This window comes from Manis pentadactyla, chromosome 11 (genome assembly GCF_030020395.1).
Source record: "Manis pentadactyla isolate mManPen7 chromosome 11, mManPen7.hap1, whole genome shotgun sequence".
NCBI classification, from domain to species: Eukaryota; Metazoa; Chordata; class Mammalia; order Pholidota; family Manidae; genus Manis; species Manis pentadactyla.
This window is the reverse complement of record NC_080029.1, coordinates 22950340-22970387: the sequence shown is the minus strand read 5'-3', so window position 1 is coordinate 22970387 and position 20048 is coordinate 22950340. Positions and strand designations below refer to the sequence as shown.

The 20048-nt window shown below is 38.6% G+C and overlaps 1 protein-coding gene across 17 annotated transcripts in view; it reads left to right on the top strand.

Annotated features, from left to right (window-relative positions):
• The window catches only part of NRXN3 (neurexin 3), a 1462828-nt gene that overhangs the window by 1282257 nt on the left and 160523 nt on the right, over positions 1-20048 (top strand). For all 17 annotated transcript variants that reach the window (XR_008992434.1, XM_057488265.1, XM_057488259.1 and 14 more), the window contains one exon: positions 1556-1727. Coding sequence is in view for 16 of the 17 variants with exons in the window: in XM_057488265.1 (XP_057344248.1) it covers positions 1556-1727 (172 nt within the window). In the remaining variant the exon portion in view is untranslated. The remainder of the gene's footprint in view (positions 1-1555; positions 1728-20048) is intronic.

The window sequence follows — 20048 nt, the reverse complement described above, 5'->3', positions numbered from 1 at the left end:
TGTGTCTCAGGATCCTGCATTCTGAAAGCAGCCTTTGTTGATCAGCTTAGGTTCCTACTTTCTAAGCTCAAGACTCCTGGGTACTTGCCCTTTCTTTTATTGGGCACAAAATGTGTTCACATACTAAAGGAAAATCAACAAATTGAGAAAAGCCTGTCTCTTGGAAAAATCAGTGATGTGTACCTAACTATATGGAAACCAGTACCTAAAATCTCACCAGAAGTCTATTTTTTTTTTTACTTTAAGCATAGTAAGTGCTTAGTAGTATGCTTATGAATTGAATGAATAAGTTAATGAAAGAATGAACCACATTACTAAATCAGAAATTCAGTGAAATCTTTCCAATATCTTAGTTTATATGAATTATGAATTCTTTTACCATCTCCCTCCCCCATATTCTTCTCCTTCTTGAATAAGGAAATAAAGGATGTTATCACAGAGTCTATGTGAACAAATATTGTGACTCAGCCTTGTAGAATGTCAGAATTATTAAATTTTATTATTCTTGAATTCCCAACCTATTGCTTAGTCATTAAGTCAGACAACTAGAGAAATGGAGGAGGATGTCTCCCTTCTCTCCTTGTCCATCCCTCCCGATACCTTGAATGTTATGATACCTTTCCACGAGGTTGAGAGAGACAGATTATATCTGATCATTAATGTTATTTCTGTTTTATGTCTCACTGTGGATACTAATTCCAACTCTTAGTCATAACCAATTATTAGAGGAGAAGAGTAATGGTTTTAATAGTATTAATATTTATGTTTCAGTATTTCTGGGCACTTCCCAGGAAGTGGATGCTGTCACCCCCTCCACCTTCACCATCATTAACATGTTCATTGCCACAGTGTTACTCTTCTGGAATTCATTGTCTTTCCCTCCCAGAAGTCTTTTTGGGGCCCCAGAGGTTCTCTGCTGCTACCACACTGAATATTATATCCCTCTTTGAATTAAGTTTAGGAGTATGATTGTAAGTGGAGAAAGGGAGGCAGCCATCTGACTCAGAAAACCCCACCTCAGTTTCACTGACCTCTCACACACATTTTCTGTGTGTCTTAGACCTGCAGAAAGTATCATCAGGAGTTCATCCCCACTGTCTCCATTCTTGGTACACCTCCCCTTGGCCTTGATTGCCCTAAAAGGTGAAAGCAGGCTTCTATTTCCTCTTTAATCCAAAATCTAAACTGTGAGGTGATCTAGGGTCCAGTGTCTCAGTAGCCTTTCCTGGAAAACAATTCATCTTTCAGAAATGAGCTTCACAGAGGCACTACACAGCTGTCAGGTGGTTCTATGGTTCCAGCTTTCATATCTGTTGAGGGCAATCAAATGAAGTAACCTGTACAGTACAGCCCATGAGAGCAATTTGGGTGGCTTTATAACCGCTGGTTTTTATGTTCAGGATGAAAGCCCATGGAGCCATGTAGGGCGCTGTTGTTAACTTCATGCCAACAGCGCTCTCTGGGTATCCACAGATTTATTGTTAGAGGATCAACTTTAAAGGGAGAAAACTTTGTGGTTGGTGATTACTATGCTTTTTGTGTTTCTTTGTTACAGGAACAGGGGAAAATTGGAGTTGTCTTCAATATTGGCACAGTTGACATCTCCATCAAAGAGGAGAGAACCCCTGTGAACGATGGCAAATACCACGTGGTGCGCTTCACCAGGAACGGTGGCAATGCCACACTGCAGGTGGACAACTGGCCTGTGAATGAGCACTACCCCACAGGTACATGTCTTACACTCAGTGACCAATTCCCACTTGCTCTCTTAACTTCTAAGTGGTGATTTTCTCATGACTGCCTCCAAACCATGAAACACTGAATATTAACCACACAGTGATTTTTTATTTTTGCATGAGAAGATAAGTTATTTCTTGAGCACTTGGCCCAGGGTAGGGAGCTTCCGGAGACTTACTAACTATGCACTGAACACTTTTTGTCGACTTGACTATTACTGCCTGACTGGCTCACACCAAAGACAATCATTGTGGGTCATTGTGGGTTTTCCAAATCATTAAAAATGATGAGCAACAGAGGAAAGGGGCACTGTCTCTACCATGAGCTCTTGTCAGTAATCACGGAATGATCAAGTTGAGGTCTGGACTTTGTGGTGCCATTTCATCATGTGTGGTTGAAGGTCCAGATAGCCAGAGATTGCAGGAAGACTGTAGAAGGAAGTTTCCTAAAATTGAATGGATGCACGTCAAGTCAGGGTCACAATGACAGAAAAACTAAGTGTAGAATTTCATTCATTTGGTTGACTTCACCAATTTTTTCTTTCACTTACATTGAACCTGCCTTGATATTCAAGAGATTGGTCCTAGTAAGCATTTTAATAGCAAGCATGCTGGTGTGGGAAGAGAGGGGTTAATCATCTGTTTAAATTTTATGGTCAAGGCGCATTTGCCAGCAAACTCCCAGAGCCAGATGGCTGAATCAAGGGCAATGCGAGGAAAGGTTGCTTTCTTTAGAAGAGATCATTCAAATAAACCCTTTCCTTTCCCTCTTATCTCTCACTTCTCCCAGGACAAGAGCCCTGAACTGTAATGGCAAAAGTTGCAGAAATGGAAATGAAAATACTTTAGCTAAAGGTCTTTGCTCCACAATTGCATTATTACCTTGTAGATGTAAGAGAATAGCTCAGAATATTGAGCTTTTCATGAATGTGGGCAAGATGCCTTGTCTAACTCTTTATCTCGTACACTCCAAACTCCCCATAATTTTCTCACTGTCATCCTCTCACTTCCTTTATAGTGAGGTGGGCACAGAAAGAGGAAATGAGAAACACATTTCCAGATGTTTAAGAGCTGTTTAGCTAATAACCATCATACTTGAAGCAAATACATACAGTCAGTTTGCCTATTTATGGCCCAAGAATTTTGAATGCTTTGAAGGCTATGGTCATATTTTAATGCCTAAGCCAGAGATAATTTTTTTTTAACTTCTATCGGAAGTAACTGTGTTACTGGGTTTTTTTTCCCCTAATAGCCAGAGTCTTCCCATGTCTGGTTTAAGAAATACAGGAACATCCATAAACTCCCAAGGTATTAAAGCAGAGAGCCATTCCTACCCATTTATCTATCATCTCTGTCTCCATTTACAATGTCCAGTTCAGCCTTTGCTGGGAGTCTCTTGTCATATTCTGAGCACTTCTTAGATTAAGACACATAAACGACCTTAATGTGTTTATTGTTGAAGAGAGCCAGGGTGTCAGCAGCTAGTATGAATTCTTATCATCACTGAAATTCAGTAGACACTAATACACCTGATTTTTAAATGCTTCTTGCTTAAGCACTAGAGGAAGGGGTAGGGGGGATAAAAATAGCCTGAGATCTTAAAAGCTGTTCATTTGCTCATGGGAAAAATCAGTCTCCCTCCATGCATATTATCATTGGCCCTGCCAGAGCAGCTGTAGGGTTTGAGGTATTTCTATGAGGAATTTTAAAGATTTCTAAATTGATGTTAACCACTTGCTCTGAGGCAATATGGAATCCACCAGTTTGCTACCAGCAATGAAAAGGCTCTTTAATGGTCATCTGAAAGCCACAGATATGTAAGAAAACCAGAGCCCCTTGCTGTGTGTCTATCTCTTTGTATCCTTAGTTCCAAATTATGGGTTGCTTCCTGTGATTTCGAAACAGTATAAACCTTTCTTTAATGGCATACCTTCCCACTGAAAACTATTATTAGTAGTAACTATTGGTTAACTGTTATTTAGTAATAACAAGTGTTATTATTACCAGCCGTGATACAGTGTAACAGTTCTAAGCATTCGCTTTTGGGTCAACTGGCTGGAGTCAGGACTTTGGTACGTTAGCTGTGAGTCTAAGGCAGGCTGGATTAAGACCTTGAAATGCCCTAAGCACTGAAATATTTGGTGCCTCTCCCCCTGTGTAATCCAAAATACAATAGCACTAAACTGTAAAGTAAGTGTAAAAATTTCTGGCAGTTCTGATTTTTCTCTGATGATCATTGTAATGTTTTAAAATGATTCTTTCCCCGACATTATCATTCCTTAGTCTGTTTTCTTGGTTCTCTAAGTAAGTGCTTATTCTTCCTACTCGGTGATCCAGTTCCAAACCTTAGGTAACTTCTTTAACCTTCAAACCTCTATTTCCTAGCCTGTAAAATAGGGTTATGATAACACTTACATTGTAGGGCTAAGGTGAAGATTAAGTGGGCTTAATGCACGTAAAATGCTCAACATGATGCTGGACCAATTAGGTCAGTAGTCAATAAACATTAGCTATGATGATTACCAAACATTTGGGTGGCATTTTTTTATATTAAACATTCACTCATACAAATTTCTTCATTTTGACTTTTAAATAGGCTGTAAATTAGCTAGGGTGGATATTCTTATTCTCATTTCAAATTCAAAAAGAGACCCAAAGATTCTTTGTCTTTCCTAAGGTCATGTAGTAAATTAGGAAATTAGGGACAGGACGAAGACCAGATTCTCCTGTTCGCAGCTGGACACAGTTTCTACTATTGCTTCTACAGCAAATAAGGGGAGATTTTGAAAAAATGCGGAGATAGAAGTGAGCATCTTTCTTCTTGTATCATCTCAGATTTTTCCTTCTTTTCAAAAGTGTCATATTACAAAGGTCAGTACCTGGTGGTTATTGTGAGATGGGGAGTTGAAAATCCTCCTTCATAGAAGAAAAGTTCTTTTAGCTGTGTTAAGTCTTATTTGTAATGAGTCCAAGCTGTCCTGACAACAGTGGCAATGTGCTTCCATGAAGCAACTGAAAAAGTTCTGAGTATTTAAAAGCACTACCACTTCATTCCATTGTCTAGATTGGAAAGGGTTCTTGGAAAGTCCAACATTCCATTTTACGTTCCACTCTTCTAAGACTTCTTAAGCTTTGGATACCTTATATTCTCTCCCTCCTGTTTCCCTGTGCTACTGAAAAGCTCCTTTAACCAAGTTTAAAGCATCATTCGAGCAATCTGGCAGTACTTAATTTATATGAAGCCATATGATCAAAATACCCCTCTATCTGGGCATCAGAGAACAAAGCCACTGGTCAGTCAATCTTGACACAATTTCTACAAAAGTGATGTATTCTCCATTGCCCAAGCCATTTTAATTTATGGATGGTGATAAGAATAGAAACCATCAAGAAGAGTTCAGTTGTGCTACTTAACCTATTGCTAATGTTTAACAGTAAAGAAATATAGAGTAGCTCCTACATAATATTCACATAAGTTATGTCATTCTGAGGGCATGCTCTCAGGGAACTGTTCTTGCTTGACAAGTCTCTATGCATCAAGATGAGTGAGTAACTCTGGGATCTTCTCATGGGCATTTATAGGATTTTATGTGTCTCTACTGAAACATCCCACTGTGAAATATTTAGAAACCAGCTGGGCACATGGCTCTTTGTGAATCAAGAAGGATCCAAAATGAAAATACTTCTGTAGCCATCAGAATCTTATATCACTTTAATTCTGGGAGATAGAACTCAAAAGCAACTTCTTTCTTTGAACCTGAAAATAGAAAAGCTAAGGAACAGGTGAGGGAAATAAAAGAAAAATCAGCCTAGAGCTATCATCCCAGCACTGACAAATGTTCCTTATAAAGCCTGTGATAGCTGTCTTGACACAATGCAGCGGTGGGGACAAAGGAGGGGAGGTGAAAGGTGAGTTGAGCATAAGGAATTAATTTTAGCTCCAGCTCTAGGCCCCCCCAGGAGGCTGAGATGACTGGGATTGTTAAAGAGACACTCTCTGCCATAGCTGGTTGGCTGGTCCTGTTATCAGAGCTATCTGAACCCTGAGCTCACTGCAGTACGAGCATTTTCAGGTCAGAGGCAGGCTTCCTGCAAAGCAGAGACTGGGAAGCTTTCCATCGTAGCACGGCAGGTGGCGCTGAAGAGAGCAGGGTCTCAACTGTTTCACTCCGAGGTGTAGCACGCCACTGCCGTTGAAGGGCTCTCGACTGGATTCCCCTTCCTCGACCAGTGAAGTGCCCACTGATGACCTAAGCTTAAATCCTGTTTCGACCACCCAACTCAGAACAGGAAAATATACAAGTGGCTCCCCTTCTAGATCACTACATTAGACAGCCCTCTCTTTGTATTTGAATGTGACAAATTCCACAAAGCCTTGTTTTTACAGGGACCTAGAGGAAAGCATAGCTCTAGTGCTTCGGATGCTCAACACGCCTTCATATGTATTGTTGTATCTGAGTCTCACTCCAGCCTATGAGAAACCTGTTTTTTCTCTATCCTGATCCTCAGACTGTATTTCCTCACGTTTTCTGCCTATTTTCCTATTTCTCAGAGTCATGATTTAATGCTATCAACACTAGGTTTTTAGATTTGGGTTTTGGTTTTCCATCCAAAGTGCTTGGCACTCTTGACATTCTTGTCTAGAAAATTCTTTGCTGTGTGGCTGTCTCGTGCACTGCAAGATGTTTAACGCCAACCTGACCTCTACCCACCAAATGCCAGTGGCACATCTCCAATGCCAAGTGTCCTCTAGAGGAACAAAATCACCCCTACTTGAGAATCACTGAGAGAAAGTCTATAACACATCTTATTTGAAATGCATATTGTTCTTTCCTGGTTTAGGCAGTAGACATAGCGGTAAGAGCGATTTCTTTCTCCACATCTCATTCTAGATTACTGAGACTCTGAAGGGTTAAAAACAAGTCTACATATGTGACATGAAACTGAAATTTCTCAGGTCTTGGATTTTCATTAATTCCTAGCCAGGAGGTTTTCTTTCCTTTTCTTCTTGGCTTTGCCTGCAAACACATTTGAGGCCTGGCCAGATTTGAAGCACACATTAAAACAAGCCCCATCTACTTGCTCATTCATCCATTCAGGACTAGTGTTACTTTCAGTTCAATAGGGAGAAAAAACAGAGATAGTGAAGTCCTGCAAAGAGACTAAGAAATATAAATACAATCAAGAGGGAAAAGCCAAATTTGAACATGATTTCAAGGCTGCAGAAATGTAACGGCAACTAGAGAGAGGCTTACTTAATGAATGTGTTTGAACATTGCTGGGTACATTTTAAAATCATCTCATAAATAAGTTCTTCAAACATTTGGTTGCAATTAATCAATCAAGCCAGTGCACCTTAACTACTTGCACTGCTAAATAGTCATTCTTTCCAATTTGTCAGGAATTAATTAGGATTCACAAGTAGGTGACTTTCTATTTTCAAGGGGCTTTCAACTTGCTGGGATTGGTCTTCAGCAAAAAAAATGTAAAAAAAAATCTTTTCACTAGATTTGTTTTTCTTTTTTTCTGTGAAGCAATGCTTGTTTAACTTGGCTGCAAATGAGATCCTCCTGGTAAATTTTAATGAACTTCAAGTTCTCAGGCTCCAGCTCCAGGTAATCTGATTTGATTTGTCGGAGGTGTGGTCCCTGGATTAGTAGCATCATCTTCCCCTGGGAGCTTGTTAGAAATGCAGGCTGTTAGGTCTCATTCCAGACCTACTGAATGAGAATCAGCATTTGAACAAGATACCCAGGTGATCTGCATGCACATTTGAGAAGGCCTGGTCCAGGAGTGGGTATTTTTATAAAGCTCCCAACGTGATCTCTGTGCAGCTAGGTTTGAGAAGCACTGCTGTTTTGAAAGTTAAAAATGTCTTTTTTTCTTCGTTCAGCCTGACTATAGGTGTTTGTCAGTATGATAGCTGCTAACCACATGTTGCCATATTTGCAATGTGACTGATAAGACTGAGTCTCTGAAGGTTTATTTCTACTGTGCAGTTATTATGTCCTGGGCACTGAAAGATTTAAATACAAGTTTTCTTATTCAACCTTTAGGCCAGTACTATGAGGTTGCTGGCTGATATTGGCTAGTGCTGGATTAGAATATACTCTTTCTTTTTCCCTATTTTATATAATATAAATTTTATTAATGGCATTTGTCATTAACAAAATAGTGGGCACTTACCTTGATATACCTTCTGGACTCATCCAATGTATTTTGCCATTACATAGTCACCTGGATAATAAATCCAGTTGGTTCATGGGTGTCTTGCCAATGGGTTTCAGCCCTGGGCAAGTTTGCTATGGATTCAGTGTGACCAAAGAAATTGACAGCAAAACATTCTTGGGGTGAAAGGGTTATACCAAAATTTATTTCAAGGTGGCAGGTCAGTCACTAAAATCCCATTCACTCAGAGCAAGTCTGCATGCAGCAAGCTGGTCTCTCCCCTTGCCTCTGGGCCCCTCTGTCTGCACAGCTATCCTTTGGGCCTCTCTGCCTGCACAGCCATCCCACACAGCTGTCCTCTGGGCCTCTCTGCCCAGTCTTCCTGCACAGCTGTTGTCTGGGCCTCTGTCTGAGCACTGCCACCACTCCAGCCTCTGCTCTCCTGCAGCCTTGCAGCCTTGACACCATGTCACTCCCAGAGCACTGGGTGGAGCTCTTTTTATAGAGTCAACAGCCATGTATTGCCCACAGGTGTGCAGTGAGCTAGTCAACCATGGCCAGGTGAGAATCCTGGCCACAGGAACTCTCATTTTATCCACAATGGGGTTGTCCCAGAGATGTAGGAAATGGTACATGTGGCCATCTCCTGGCCAGTTGATCCAGAGAGTGATGGCTGCCCTTTGTGGAGCATTTTCTCCATCCCCCCTACTTCATGCACAACATCTAATTTGGCCTTGTTATTGTTAGTTGTATTCCCATTGTACAGATGAGGAACAGTCCCAGAGCCCTTAGGTACTTGCCTGGCTCACAGCAAGAGTGGAAATGCTGGTATTCCAACACAACACCACCTGACTCGAGGGCCCTGTAGATCACACCTTGCCCATTCCCTAGATTCCCTGTAATACTGTGGGATACTTGCATGCCCCAGAAATTCTGGTCTTAACTGAGGTCTTGAAAATTAGAGTTTTCCTCTCAAATTAAATCTCTAATTTCTGCCAAGTTAGATGTCATTACATCCCTGGGCATGTTTGACATTTGCTTACTCCACATCATCCACTAGACCTTTGGGACTTCAGTAGTCTTTCCTTTTATGATCCCATTTTACCTTCTGTATCTAAGTAGACAGGAAGAGCTTTATTAGATGAAAGTCTGTTTTCCTGTTTAATGATCTTGCTTGAGAGATAGGAGATCAGTGAGAGGGTGCTCAGTTTGTTTTTTTCTTTAATTTTTGTGTTATCAGGCAAACCTCTTTTCTCTTCTGTGAATTCACAGCCACAAGATAAATAGCCTTGTATCTTACAAGTTAAATACAATTACTGCTATCAAACGTAGAGCCTTTCTCTCCCTGTAAATGTCTCTTAGAGGCTGATAAGCATTTCAAGGCAAACTGGGCTTCTGGCTAATGCTAAAATTAAACATAACCACCCAGGAGACAAAAACACAAGACTATATATATTATATATATATATATATATATATATATATATATATACACATATATTTATATGCACATATATTTGCATACATATTTACATGTATATACACACATCCTATGGACGAGAAGAACATTTGATAGAGGGAAAGGGAATGTGTAAACACAGAGAACCTTGGACACGAGGCACATATCCCTGAGACATTAAGCTAACATGCAACTCAAAAGTTATTTATAAAATAATTAGAAAACACACAAAGGAGTTTGTTATAATGATAGAGATTTATATCAGGTAACATGGTAGCAATTACAGTAACTGAAGACATTATTTATGCAGAATTCAATTGTGAATTGGGCAGTGCTTTTGACCTAGAGGTTGTTCAGCAAAAGAACATTACTAGAAGCTTCTTAGGATTTTATGAGATGCACACCTTAATATTTGGTCCTGGTTTATGTGTTTCTCATCTTTAGCAGTCTACCTGAAGATTTAAAAGGGAAGGTGAACTTTAAAAAATTAGAAGACATATGATAATTATTTATTTAACCATGAGTTAAATTTTATAGATATTATAGTCTAGGGACTCAGTGAAATAAGTAATGAGAAGTTTGAGGGCTACTTCTAGGCATTATTTAACTAGAGATGTCAGGAAAAGGTATCCCTAATTTCTATGAATAAAACCAAATCCATGGAAAAATACTTTCAAGATTAGAAATACAATGTGGTCACCTTTTATATGATTTTTAAATTATACTCATTTGAGACAGTGTGACAAAAATATTAGTAACATCTCACTCTATATGAGGCATCTGTAATTACACACTCTTCCAAATTAAAATAATCATCAAATATTGCATAATGTCAATGCAAGGCTAAGTGAATTACAAGTTTTGTTTGCTCTATTGTCACAGAGAAGCTCTAATTTAGGTAGTAAATAAAAATTCTGGCCTGCAGAATTTATCTTTAGTTATGAAAATCCAGGATTATTATCCCAACCAAACATGCAATTACCCTGTACCATTTTCCTTCTGCCCCAGACTCAGATGAACATCAAATGTCCTCTGACACCTGTGTAAGAGTGTAGCTTTATTTATAGGAAAAGTTCCCAAGTTTCAGTCTCTTCAACTTGAGTTTTGCACAAGGTTACAGGGTCCCTCTAGTTATTTAAAGTCTAAAAAGAACATTTAGCTTCTTTGAGCAAGATAGTACATAATATCCAATAATAATATATATATATATTTATTCACATACAGTATGTTACTTATAATTCTATGAAGCACAGAGGGTAATGAAAGGAGCTCTAAACTGTAAATCACTCAATCGATTGTCATCATATTGCAGCTCATCTCAAAGAGATAAAGACCTTCCCTGTCAATACCCCAGCAGACTGAGGAAGGGGAAAGGAGGCTCAGAGGAGGAAGGGAAGGATGAGTCAAGGACAAAGAGCCACTTTAAATCTTCATGGAGTTAATGTGGACTGGGTTCAATTTTCAGTTTCTCCAGTTCAAATCTCAGTTTCTCCATGAGGTGCATGTACTTTTGCAGCCTTACAGTAAGTCCCCAGTGTTCTCTTGGCTGGGATGGAGGGTTTGCCACATGCCTATGGTTGATATAAAGCACTACATAAGAACACTTGGGGACTAGGTGCATAAGTGGAAAATGATAATTCAAGCCAAAAGCTAAAGGGTATGTATCAAAACAAATGATGGCAATGAGTTGATAAGAAAATATTTATATTGTACTTTCAAACAGTGGAAGCACTTCGAAAGTCTTTTAATAAGTAAATGGCATTGCCTTTTATATAAAAAAGATGTTGCCCATCTCCCAACCTCATCAGTGGGGTGGGTGATCTCCTTATGCATTCATTCACTCACCATTCAACAAATATTTATTCAAAATCTACTTCACATGTGAACTGGTGCTAGGTGAAGGATATGTAATTCCATCTCTGCCCTCAAGAATCTCATAGTCTAGTGGAAGAAAAATGCATGTACACAGCAAAACAATTTTAATACTTAAATCTTACTGTTCAGTTATCCAGTGTCAGGCACTGCACTGAGTTCTTATATTAAATCTTCACAATAGCCCTAAAATATTTTATCACCATTTTACAAGTAAGAATATGGGAGATTATAAATTTAACTCTCCCAGGGTCATAAACTAGTACATGAAGCCCTGGAACTTGAAACTGTATCTCTTAGAAGGCAAACCTAATGTTCTTATACAGCTCATTATATTGTACTTGCAGTTGCAAACAGTGCAAGAAGGTGAGATGTAGGTTCAGTAGCACCTTCAGTGCCTGATGGAGCCTGAGGAGCAGACAGGGATGGGCATGGGAGAGACAATGCTAGCAAACTGTTACCTACCTAGACATACACAAGCGTAAGCTATGATATGAAATGTCTAACTTTCACACCCAGGGAACTAATGGACAGGCATTGTTGTTACATTATTTCACTTAGTATAATCTGCCTAATGGTTACAGGAGAGAGTATTAATCTCCCTCATTTACAGATGAATAAACCAAGGCCCAGGGAGTTTGGGGACATTTATTGGGGCCAGAAAGTGTCAGTGCTGGCTTTCTACAGAGATTTGTTTGTTCTGACACCCCTCTCCCTTTCTGTTACCCCATTGTTCCATCTGTTTCCCAGGAGGCACTCCAGTTTGCCTTGTATATAGAGCTCAAATTCATTTGGATGACAGATGTAAATTCACATGCAAATTTACCATTGTTTCCCACACCCCAGTGCATGCAGTACACTCTGTAATCACATTATTAAACATTTACTAGAAATGTGCTTCTGCCCAATGCACAATTACCAGTCTCAGTGTTTAATTAAACTAGATTTGTTTTCATTTTAATCACATCGGAAATGTAGTTTTCTTAGAGTTTGATGGTGAAATCTTCATTTCAAATGCCTACAAGTGTCTGGGAGCTGCATATCCTGGAGGAGGGATAAGGCTATTACAACATAATATGGCTTAAAGGATTTTAGGAGAACAATATTAATTAATAATAGGTAACACTAATATACTATTTGCTTTGTTCCAGGCTTATGGATTATTACATTGAATCTTCCTGAAAAGGGGCTCTAATATCATTCCCATTTTAGAGATATGGAAACTGAATATAAGAGAAATTAAGTAACTTACTCTCCAGTATCACACAGCTCGTTGGGCTTATCTAGATTTGAATATAGACATGGAGACCTTAGAGAAACTTTTTCTCCAAAAGGCCAAATAATAAATATATAGGCTTTGCAAACCGTAAGGTCTCTGTTGCATTTACTTAACTTTGCTGTTGTCATGCAAAAATAACCATAGGCAATGCATAAATGAATGAGCATGGCTGTGTTCTAATGAAACATTTTACAAAAATAAGCTGTGATGAGTCAGGTTTGCCCCTTGTTATAGTTGGGGGACCCTTATCACAATCATGTGTATTTTGAAGCCTATAGCTATTTTTAACTGATCCATCAGCTTTAGTTTTTGGATTGTCTCATCTCTGTTTAGAACAAAGGGAGCAAGATATCTCTAAGTGGGTGAGTTAAATCCCAGAGACACAGGGAACAGGACTGCTAAATAGGATAGTGCAGAGCCACTGGTGAGGTTAATTCAGGATTAAGAAAGACATAATGGGACAGGCAACTCATTTGCCTATACTTAAACTCCCAACCACACACAGCCTTCCTAACTGAGCAGCACTAAAGACCTGGATTCACTTCTACCTTTGTTTAGGTTATCCCATACATTGCTCTGTTATTTGAAATTAACAAACAGAAAGCATTAATATTTCTCTAGTTCTGTAGTTTCTATTTAGTAACTGTAAGTTGTGGTGATCCCAATACTCTCTCCTTGGGGAAGTTGCATACTTTTCTTCTGAATTCATGGGTTTTTTATTAGCTGATAGATAGAAAATTTATTAGCATCAGCTGCCCTAGCCTATTTCCCATAGCCCACCTGCATAAAAGTGCCAACTGACTTCTTGGCATTTAGTTTTTCTCCTACCTGCTCACTGGTACGTGCATCTTCTAAGTCCCAGAGAACGTTCTCCATTCTCTCGGCATTGGCTTTGCTGGACCTGCCGATGGGAGCTTCCTGCTTCAGCTTCTCTGTTTCTTGCTGTTGATCAGCCATTGTGACCCTCCTTACATGTAACTCAACCTACTTCCTGCTGTGTTGAGTTTTAGAGATGTTATTGTCTGTTCCTATTATAAAGTAACAACCACGAGGTTATGAGTTTTTACAGGTGTGTATATATGCACAAGCATGTACAAGTTTAAGATAAATTTTAAAAAATCAAACTAAGGCAGACCAATATTACTTATACAAAATAGTGATCCTTTTACATTATACTCATCTCAGTATTGACTAAAATAAAGATACTGTTCAAAATTCAAAGTTCCCGCCACCAGAATAGAAAGTATATACCACCAGATTTGGCTCTCTATAGTTCAAGCAAAGTGGCCACTGTTTTGTTAATTCCCTTCCCCTCTCTTTTTGAGTCAAAGTTGCAGTATGGTAGATATTCAATAAAATGTTACTGTGCAGCTGTCCTGAGATTATTGGAGATTTCTTCTGATTTCATTATCTACATATACATGATAGCAAAATACACCAAGATAAAGAACATCCTTTATAAGCATTAAATATACTTAAATTCATTTTAAAAGCAATAGGAAAATATCAAATGTTTCATTATGAATAACTTTTAAGACTTTTCTGGGAAATTTTTCTTTGTTGAAACAAATCTGATTTTATTAAATCAGATAATATTTTGACATTGCTGAGATGATTTTCTGTAGGTCTCCAAGGGTGAATTTCCCAGTATACTTGGACAAAATAATAAACAGGAATAAGGAGAACATTCAGGCATCCATGAAAGTTAAAAAATCCTAAATATGAATCTGACATAAATGTAAATGTGAAGTAAAAGTAAATCTAAAATCTTCTCCGACAGCCAAGGCTTACAAATACTTATTACTTCATTTTTAAACCTATATAAAACTGTTGTGAGATACTGACTCTCTCAAATAAAATGGGAATTTATATAAGTACAAACTAAAATAGAACCAAAATGCTTTTAGGCTTTCAAAATGAATAGCTAGATTTTTTTTTACTGAATTTTCTCCTCAGTAAGGGTGGAGCTGGGCCTCCAGGAGAGGTAAAAATGAAGGTAATACATAGAAAAGGATACATCGTTCTCAGGGAGCAATTGAGATCTCCTGGAGGAGATAAACCAAGTGAAATCTAATAGTCTTGCTTCATTTTGTGACTTTCTCCCACTATGACCTCAGAGAATTTTGAACTCCAAGTAGGTCCATAAAGGGAATTTTGAAATACTCTTAATAGATCTGTTCTTGAAATAAGTCAACTGAACTGAGCAAGGAGCTATGCCAACACATTGACTCAGAGTCCTGACCAACCGTGATCCCAGACCTTTGCAACAATTCTCTAGTCTTATTTCCATTCTCAGTAGTCATATGGAATCCATCCACACTTGTTCCAAGCTCACCTTCCTGTGGTCTCTTTGAAATGCAGTAGTAGTTATGAATGTCACCAGTAAAAACATAGGCCAAAACATTAATGAACTTTTCAGCCAATAAATCCACCTCATTCTGGGGCTGCATAATTATATAGCTGCATCATTCAATCAGGTTACATTTGCTTTAATTTTTTTCTGGCCAAATAAAATAATCAATAGAAGTGTACTTTGTTCCTTTCTTTTCTGACTTTGATTTCTTGATTTGTGCCATTCCACCCACTGCAGCTAGTTACAACAAGCAAACTTATTGGCTGGAGGGCTTAAGAGTTTGAGCAATAATTTGCACCTTCAAATTTATGCCTTTTATAAGAGTAGTAACAGCTGAAATTCCAATTGACAAAGCCAACTTCTAGGGACAGATGCAACCCTAGTATCTATATTCCTCTGTTAATAGAAACCAGTCAAGTTTTCCTCTGAAAGTATTTATTAAGCACCCATCTCTGTAAATCCCTATGCTAGGAACTGAATAATAGGAATTGGACCATTATTCAATCAGGCCCTATTTCAATCCAACAGGATAAGAGGGAAATCTACATACTATTCACTGTGTCTGGGTTCTCCTTTCTGAATCACACACACAATAAAACCTTTGGGAAAAAAAAGTTTTGGATGGATAGCATCCCTGAGTTTTGGTTAGATGGGAGTTGTCAACCTCTGTTCAGAAATCTAAATGCCTGTAAGGATACCAATGTGATTTAAATAAGCCATCATCCCTGATAATCAGAAATGAAAACATAAAACCAAGAAAACTGCATGCTCTCCTCTCCCCTGTCTCATCATTTTACCTAATTATGCCTTATACTTACTAATGTTGTAAGTGCTTTTTGACAAGACAGGAACAGTACATCAATAGATACTGCATGAACTTGAGTGGGCAAAGAGAGTCACTCACAGACCTTCTTTTAATCTCTTGGATCATTATTGCAAAGATAAAAGTAGGTTTCTGAAATAATAAAATTCAAAGGAACCCAGCAATTAGGATGGCAAGAATACTAGATCATCTGGTCCATTTCCCTGGTTGGTTCAGAAATGTCTACACATTACAGACTGCTCTAATTTGACCAGTATAATTTGAAACGTAACAGATGACAGAGTTTGCCTTTCTCCCACCAAGAGAATAGATCTGTCTGGTTTCTCCTTTTTGGCTTAAAAATGATTTTTGTTGTTGTTCAACTCCATTATTAGCAGGGATGTCATTTGAAATTATTCTGAATCATTTCTTTAAATCCTAGATATTTATTTCTTACAGATGTCTTTGAGCTGTTTCTTTTTAGAAGGTGCAAGGTTGCACAAATATATCTAAATATAAAAAAGCCTTCAGATCTTTAGACATATACCTCAGATAGCCAAGATCTAATATCATGTATTTAATGTCTTATCCTAAATGGCTAAAAAAAGAGTCATTCCTACTTTATTTATATATCTCAGATGTGTAGGTTTTCAGAGGTTATAAGAACCTTATTATCATCTAAACCCTCAAAGAAAATAATTTAATAATTTGCTGGAGTCAGGACACCTGCCTCTGTTCATAGCAGCAATAGTCATCAACTTCATGAACATTCTTGCGCACTTAAGGTGAGTCAATGTTTTGGGGAGGGGATTGTGGAAATAGGATGGTGTAAAAGATATTTTTAAAATGTCTTGCTCTTAAGATGATTATAATTTCATTCAAAAAAAGCATGCCCAGATGAACTGATATTCAGGATAGTGGAGTCTAGGTGCTAGGAAAATATTTAAAATGTATGGATAATTTTACATAATTATTGACCACTTTCTTCAAAGTGTAAAAGTAAAGCCTTAATTTTTTTTTTAAATTCCTATTCTGGCCACCACATTTACAATGTCAACTAATATTTGAGTCATGACATAAATCATGACATACTTTTAATTATTGACAAGTATGTGTCACTTGAGTTGTAGTCAAACATTTAGCAACATTAGTTAGTTCTCTGTATTTAGCCCCTTAGTCCCTAGATTTTGGTCATTTTTGATGCTTTTCTCTAGAGTCCAACTGCTGTTTACATGCGGAGGTTGTACAATTCTGCTATCAGTTATTAAGTCCTAGGAAAATGACCTGTGAACTCTTCTCAGTGAGTATATAAAGGATGTGTTTTGCTAATCCATAAGCTTTAAAAGGGGTTGAAGAGGCCAAGCCTGATTTTTGAAAGCCAAGATTGCAAGGTAGAAATGTATTTTGTCTGATTTGGGTCACTAATTCAGTGTTTTAATTTGTTTTTATTGTTTTGTATGGTAGGTAATATGGTGGGAATATCTTTCTGTTCTAAGCCTAAGTAAGGCTATTCATGACCAGTGATTATTCATACTCTGCAGGAACATAAACCATTTGATTTTTTTTGTAGTTTGAAGGTTGGAGTTAGTGATGGGAGTGAAAGCAATGTTCACTTAGAGAAAGAGAAGGCAATCCTCCTAGGTTTCTCATGGAATCATGTAAGCAGTGAAAGTCCCTTGATAGGGTGGGGGTCGCAGTTCTAGAACATTTTACCAGTAAGTTCAGCCTATTCCTTTTGCCAACCCCTGTCCACCCCTCATTTGAATAATAATGAGCAGCTCCTTGGCCCCTTATTTGCTCTCTACCTTATCTCTAGAGCCAACCCTGCCCTTTTCCCACCCTTCCCCTAGTCTAAGACTAGAAATAGAATCAGAGGAGTAGCAGTCCTCTAGTTTTCCTGCCCATCCCAGCTCCCTCAGACTTGGCCTTTCTGGGGAGCTGCATTATTTTATCCCTTCCCTTGCATTTGATAGTTCTCTCTTTTCAATGAGGAAGATGGGGTCTAAGAATAGGTAATGGGGCCCTCGTCTGTCTGTCTCCATTCTGTGACCCCCAAGGCTCACCTTGGACTCCACAGAGAGCACCTGAGCATTCCCACGTCTCCTGTTGGTCCCTGGAGGACACCTTCCTGCAGCAGGCTGCTTCATCACCCAGTCTCGGCTTTCCAGTCCTTCCCTGGCTTCCCAGCTCCCTGTCTGTATCATTTAATGTTTGTGGCTTAACAAACCATTTTAACCATTTTAAAACTTTGTTATTCATTGGTTCTGTGGGTACTGAAGGTGTTTCTTCTATTCTAGGCTGGCTTGGATGGTGCTGGATGATCTTGATGGCTTTGCTCACATAGCTGGGGCTCGGCTGAGCGGGCTGAGTAAACGTGCATGGCTGGGGTTTCTTGTCTCATGTTGCCTCATCTTCCAGGAGCCTAGGACAGCTTTCTTCATGTGGCAGCCTCAGGCTTCAGCAGCATGAGAGGGCAGGCACCAGCATTCAAGGGCTGTTCACACCTCTGCTTACATCACATTTGCTAATAAGCCCTGTGCTAAACAAAGCAAGTCTCAGAGCCAATCCAGTATCATGGTGTGGAAAAATAGACTCAGCCTCTAATGGGAGGTGTGAGAAGGTCCTGTTGCAAAGGGGTCTGGATATCAGAATGGGATGGATCATGGCTGTTTTGCAATTTAACACATTGTCACAGAGCTTGGGGAAGACTCTGGTTGCTATGATTCTATATTCCTCTTAAAATGTCTCCCTCTCAACTCTAAATTCAGACTTCAAACTGCGGTTGGAAACTAGTGACTTTCACTGAGAAATGTCCTTTTATTTCTTTAGAATATGACATTTTGGAATTAATCTTGGCTCTTCCTATCGTATCCCGGATGCTTCTTTCTTCTTTCATTTTTTCCCCCCAGTATGTCTTACAATTTGCCTTAAATTGAGTTACTTATTTTTGGAAAGTTAAAATACATTAAAAAATTTTTATATCTATTTTTTATATTCCCTCTTGGTGTTTCAAATACTTTACGGCAGATAAAGTATTTGAAATATCAAGAGGGAATATATATATCACTGTTATTTATAAAACATGTTTTATTTGAATAAACTGTGTTCTCCCATTCATTTCTTTCTTTTTTTGTTTTTTGAGACAGCTTTGTTATAAAAGCAGTCCCCATGCTGATTTACACTTTTCTCTAGACATTTTCTCTGAGCTCAATACATGTTTATCATTATCCTTTGTAGCTACATTTGAGGCCATTCTGCAGCTCTTTCAAACAAATCAATTTGAATTAATTTGCTAAGTAGAGTTAACAAGGTGTTGTATGAATTCAGGATCTACAACGGTGCTCCCTGAGGTTATTTCTTCACTGGGAAAATTTTGATTCTTGTACCACATTTCAGAAATACCTGACCTTTGAATCTTGCAGTAAATGATGCATGGCTTCCAACTGGTTCATTTTTGAAAAACCTTGGAAATGTCACATAACCAAACAAACAGGAGTATAGACAATTCTTTAATTTATACTCTGTGTTGGGATGGAGGGTGGTCTTCAAGATCTACACTCTCTAATGTTCGCCTGTGCTAGGAGCCCTACTAAGTGGAAGTTTGAGAAACTCTGAAGTAGGGAAGATAATCTTTGAGGTTACATTCTTAGATGATCTTTGGGGTTACTTCAATCTTGAAATTAGAGATTCCTTCTCTCAACTATGAACTTAAGTTCCAATAGATTCTTTTCCCAGAAACTACTTTTTAATTATTATTATTATTTTTATACTTGATTTATATGTGGATACCACATTTCTCTCTTTATTATTATTATTTTTAATAAAATGCTGAAGTGGTAGGTAGATACAAGATAAAGGTAGAAAACATAGTTTAGTGTTGTAAGGGAGCAAATGTAGATGATCAGGTGTGTGCCTGTAGACTATGTGTTAATCCAAGCTAGACAAGGGCAATAAAACATCCACGTATGCAGAAGATTTCTCTCAGAACAAGGGGGGTGAGGTTCTAAGCCTCACCTCTGTTGATCCCCAATTTCTCACCTGATGGCCCCCCTGCGACTGTGCCTGTCTTAGGTTGTTCCTCCCTTGAGGAATCTTACCCGTCTCTGGCTAACCAGTCATCTTCCGGGGCCATACAGGGAAATGTGAAGTTGGTAAGTGAGAGGGAAGCCTTATTGTTTGAAAAGGTTAGCTTTTTACTTCTTTGCATATTTATGCCCTGTGGCTTCTATGCCCAGCATTTGTCTTGAGGTATCTTTACCACTTGGAGGAGTTATGATACTCGGTAAATTTGATATGAGGCACGAATTCTATTTAAGGGTTGTAATTAGGAAGGAAGAAGAAAAGCTATAGAAGTAGCAGGCGGAAGAAAACATGGGAAG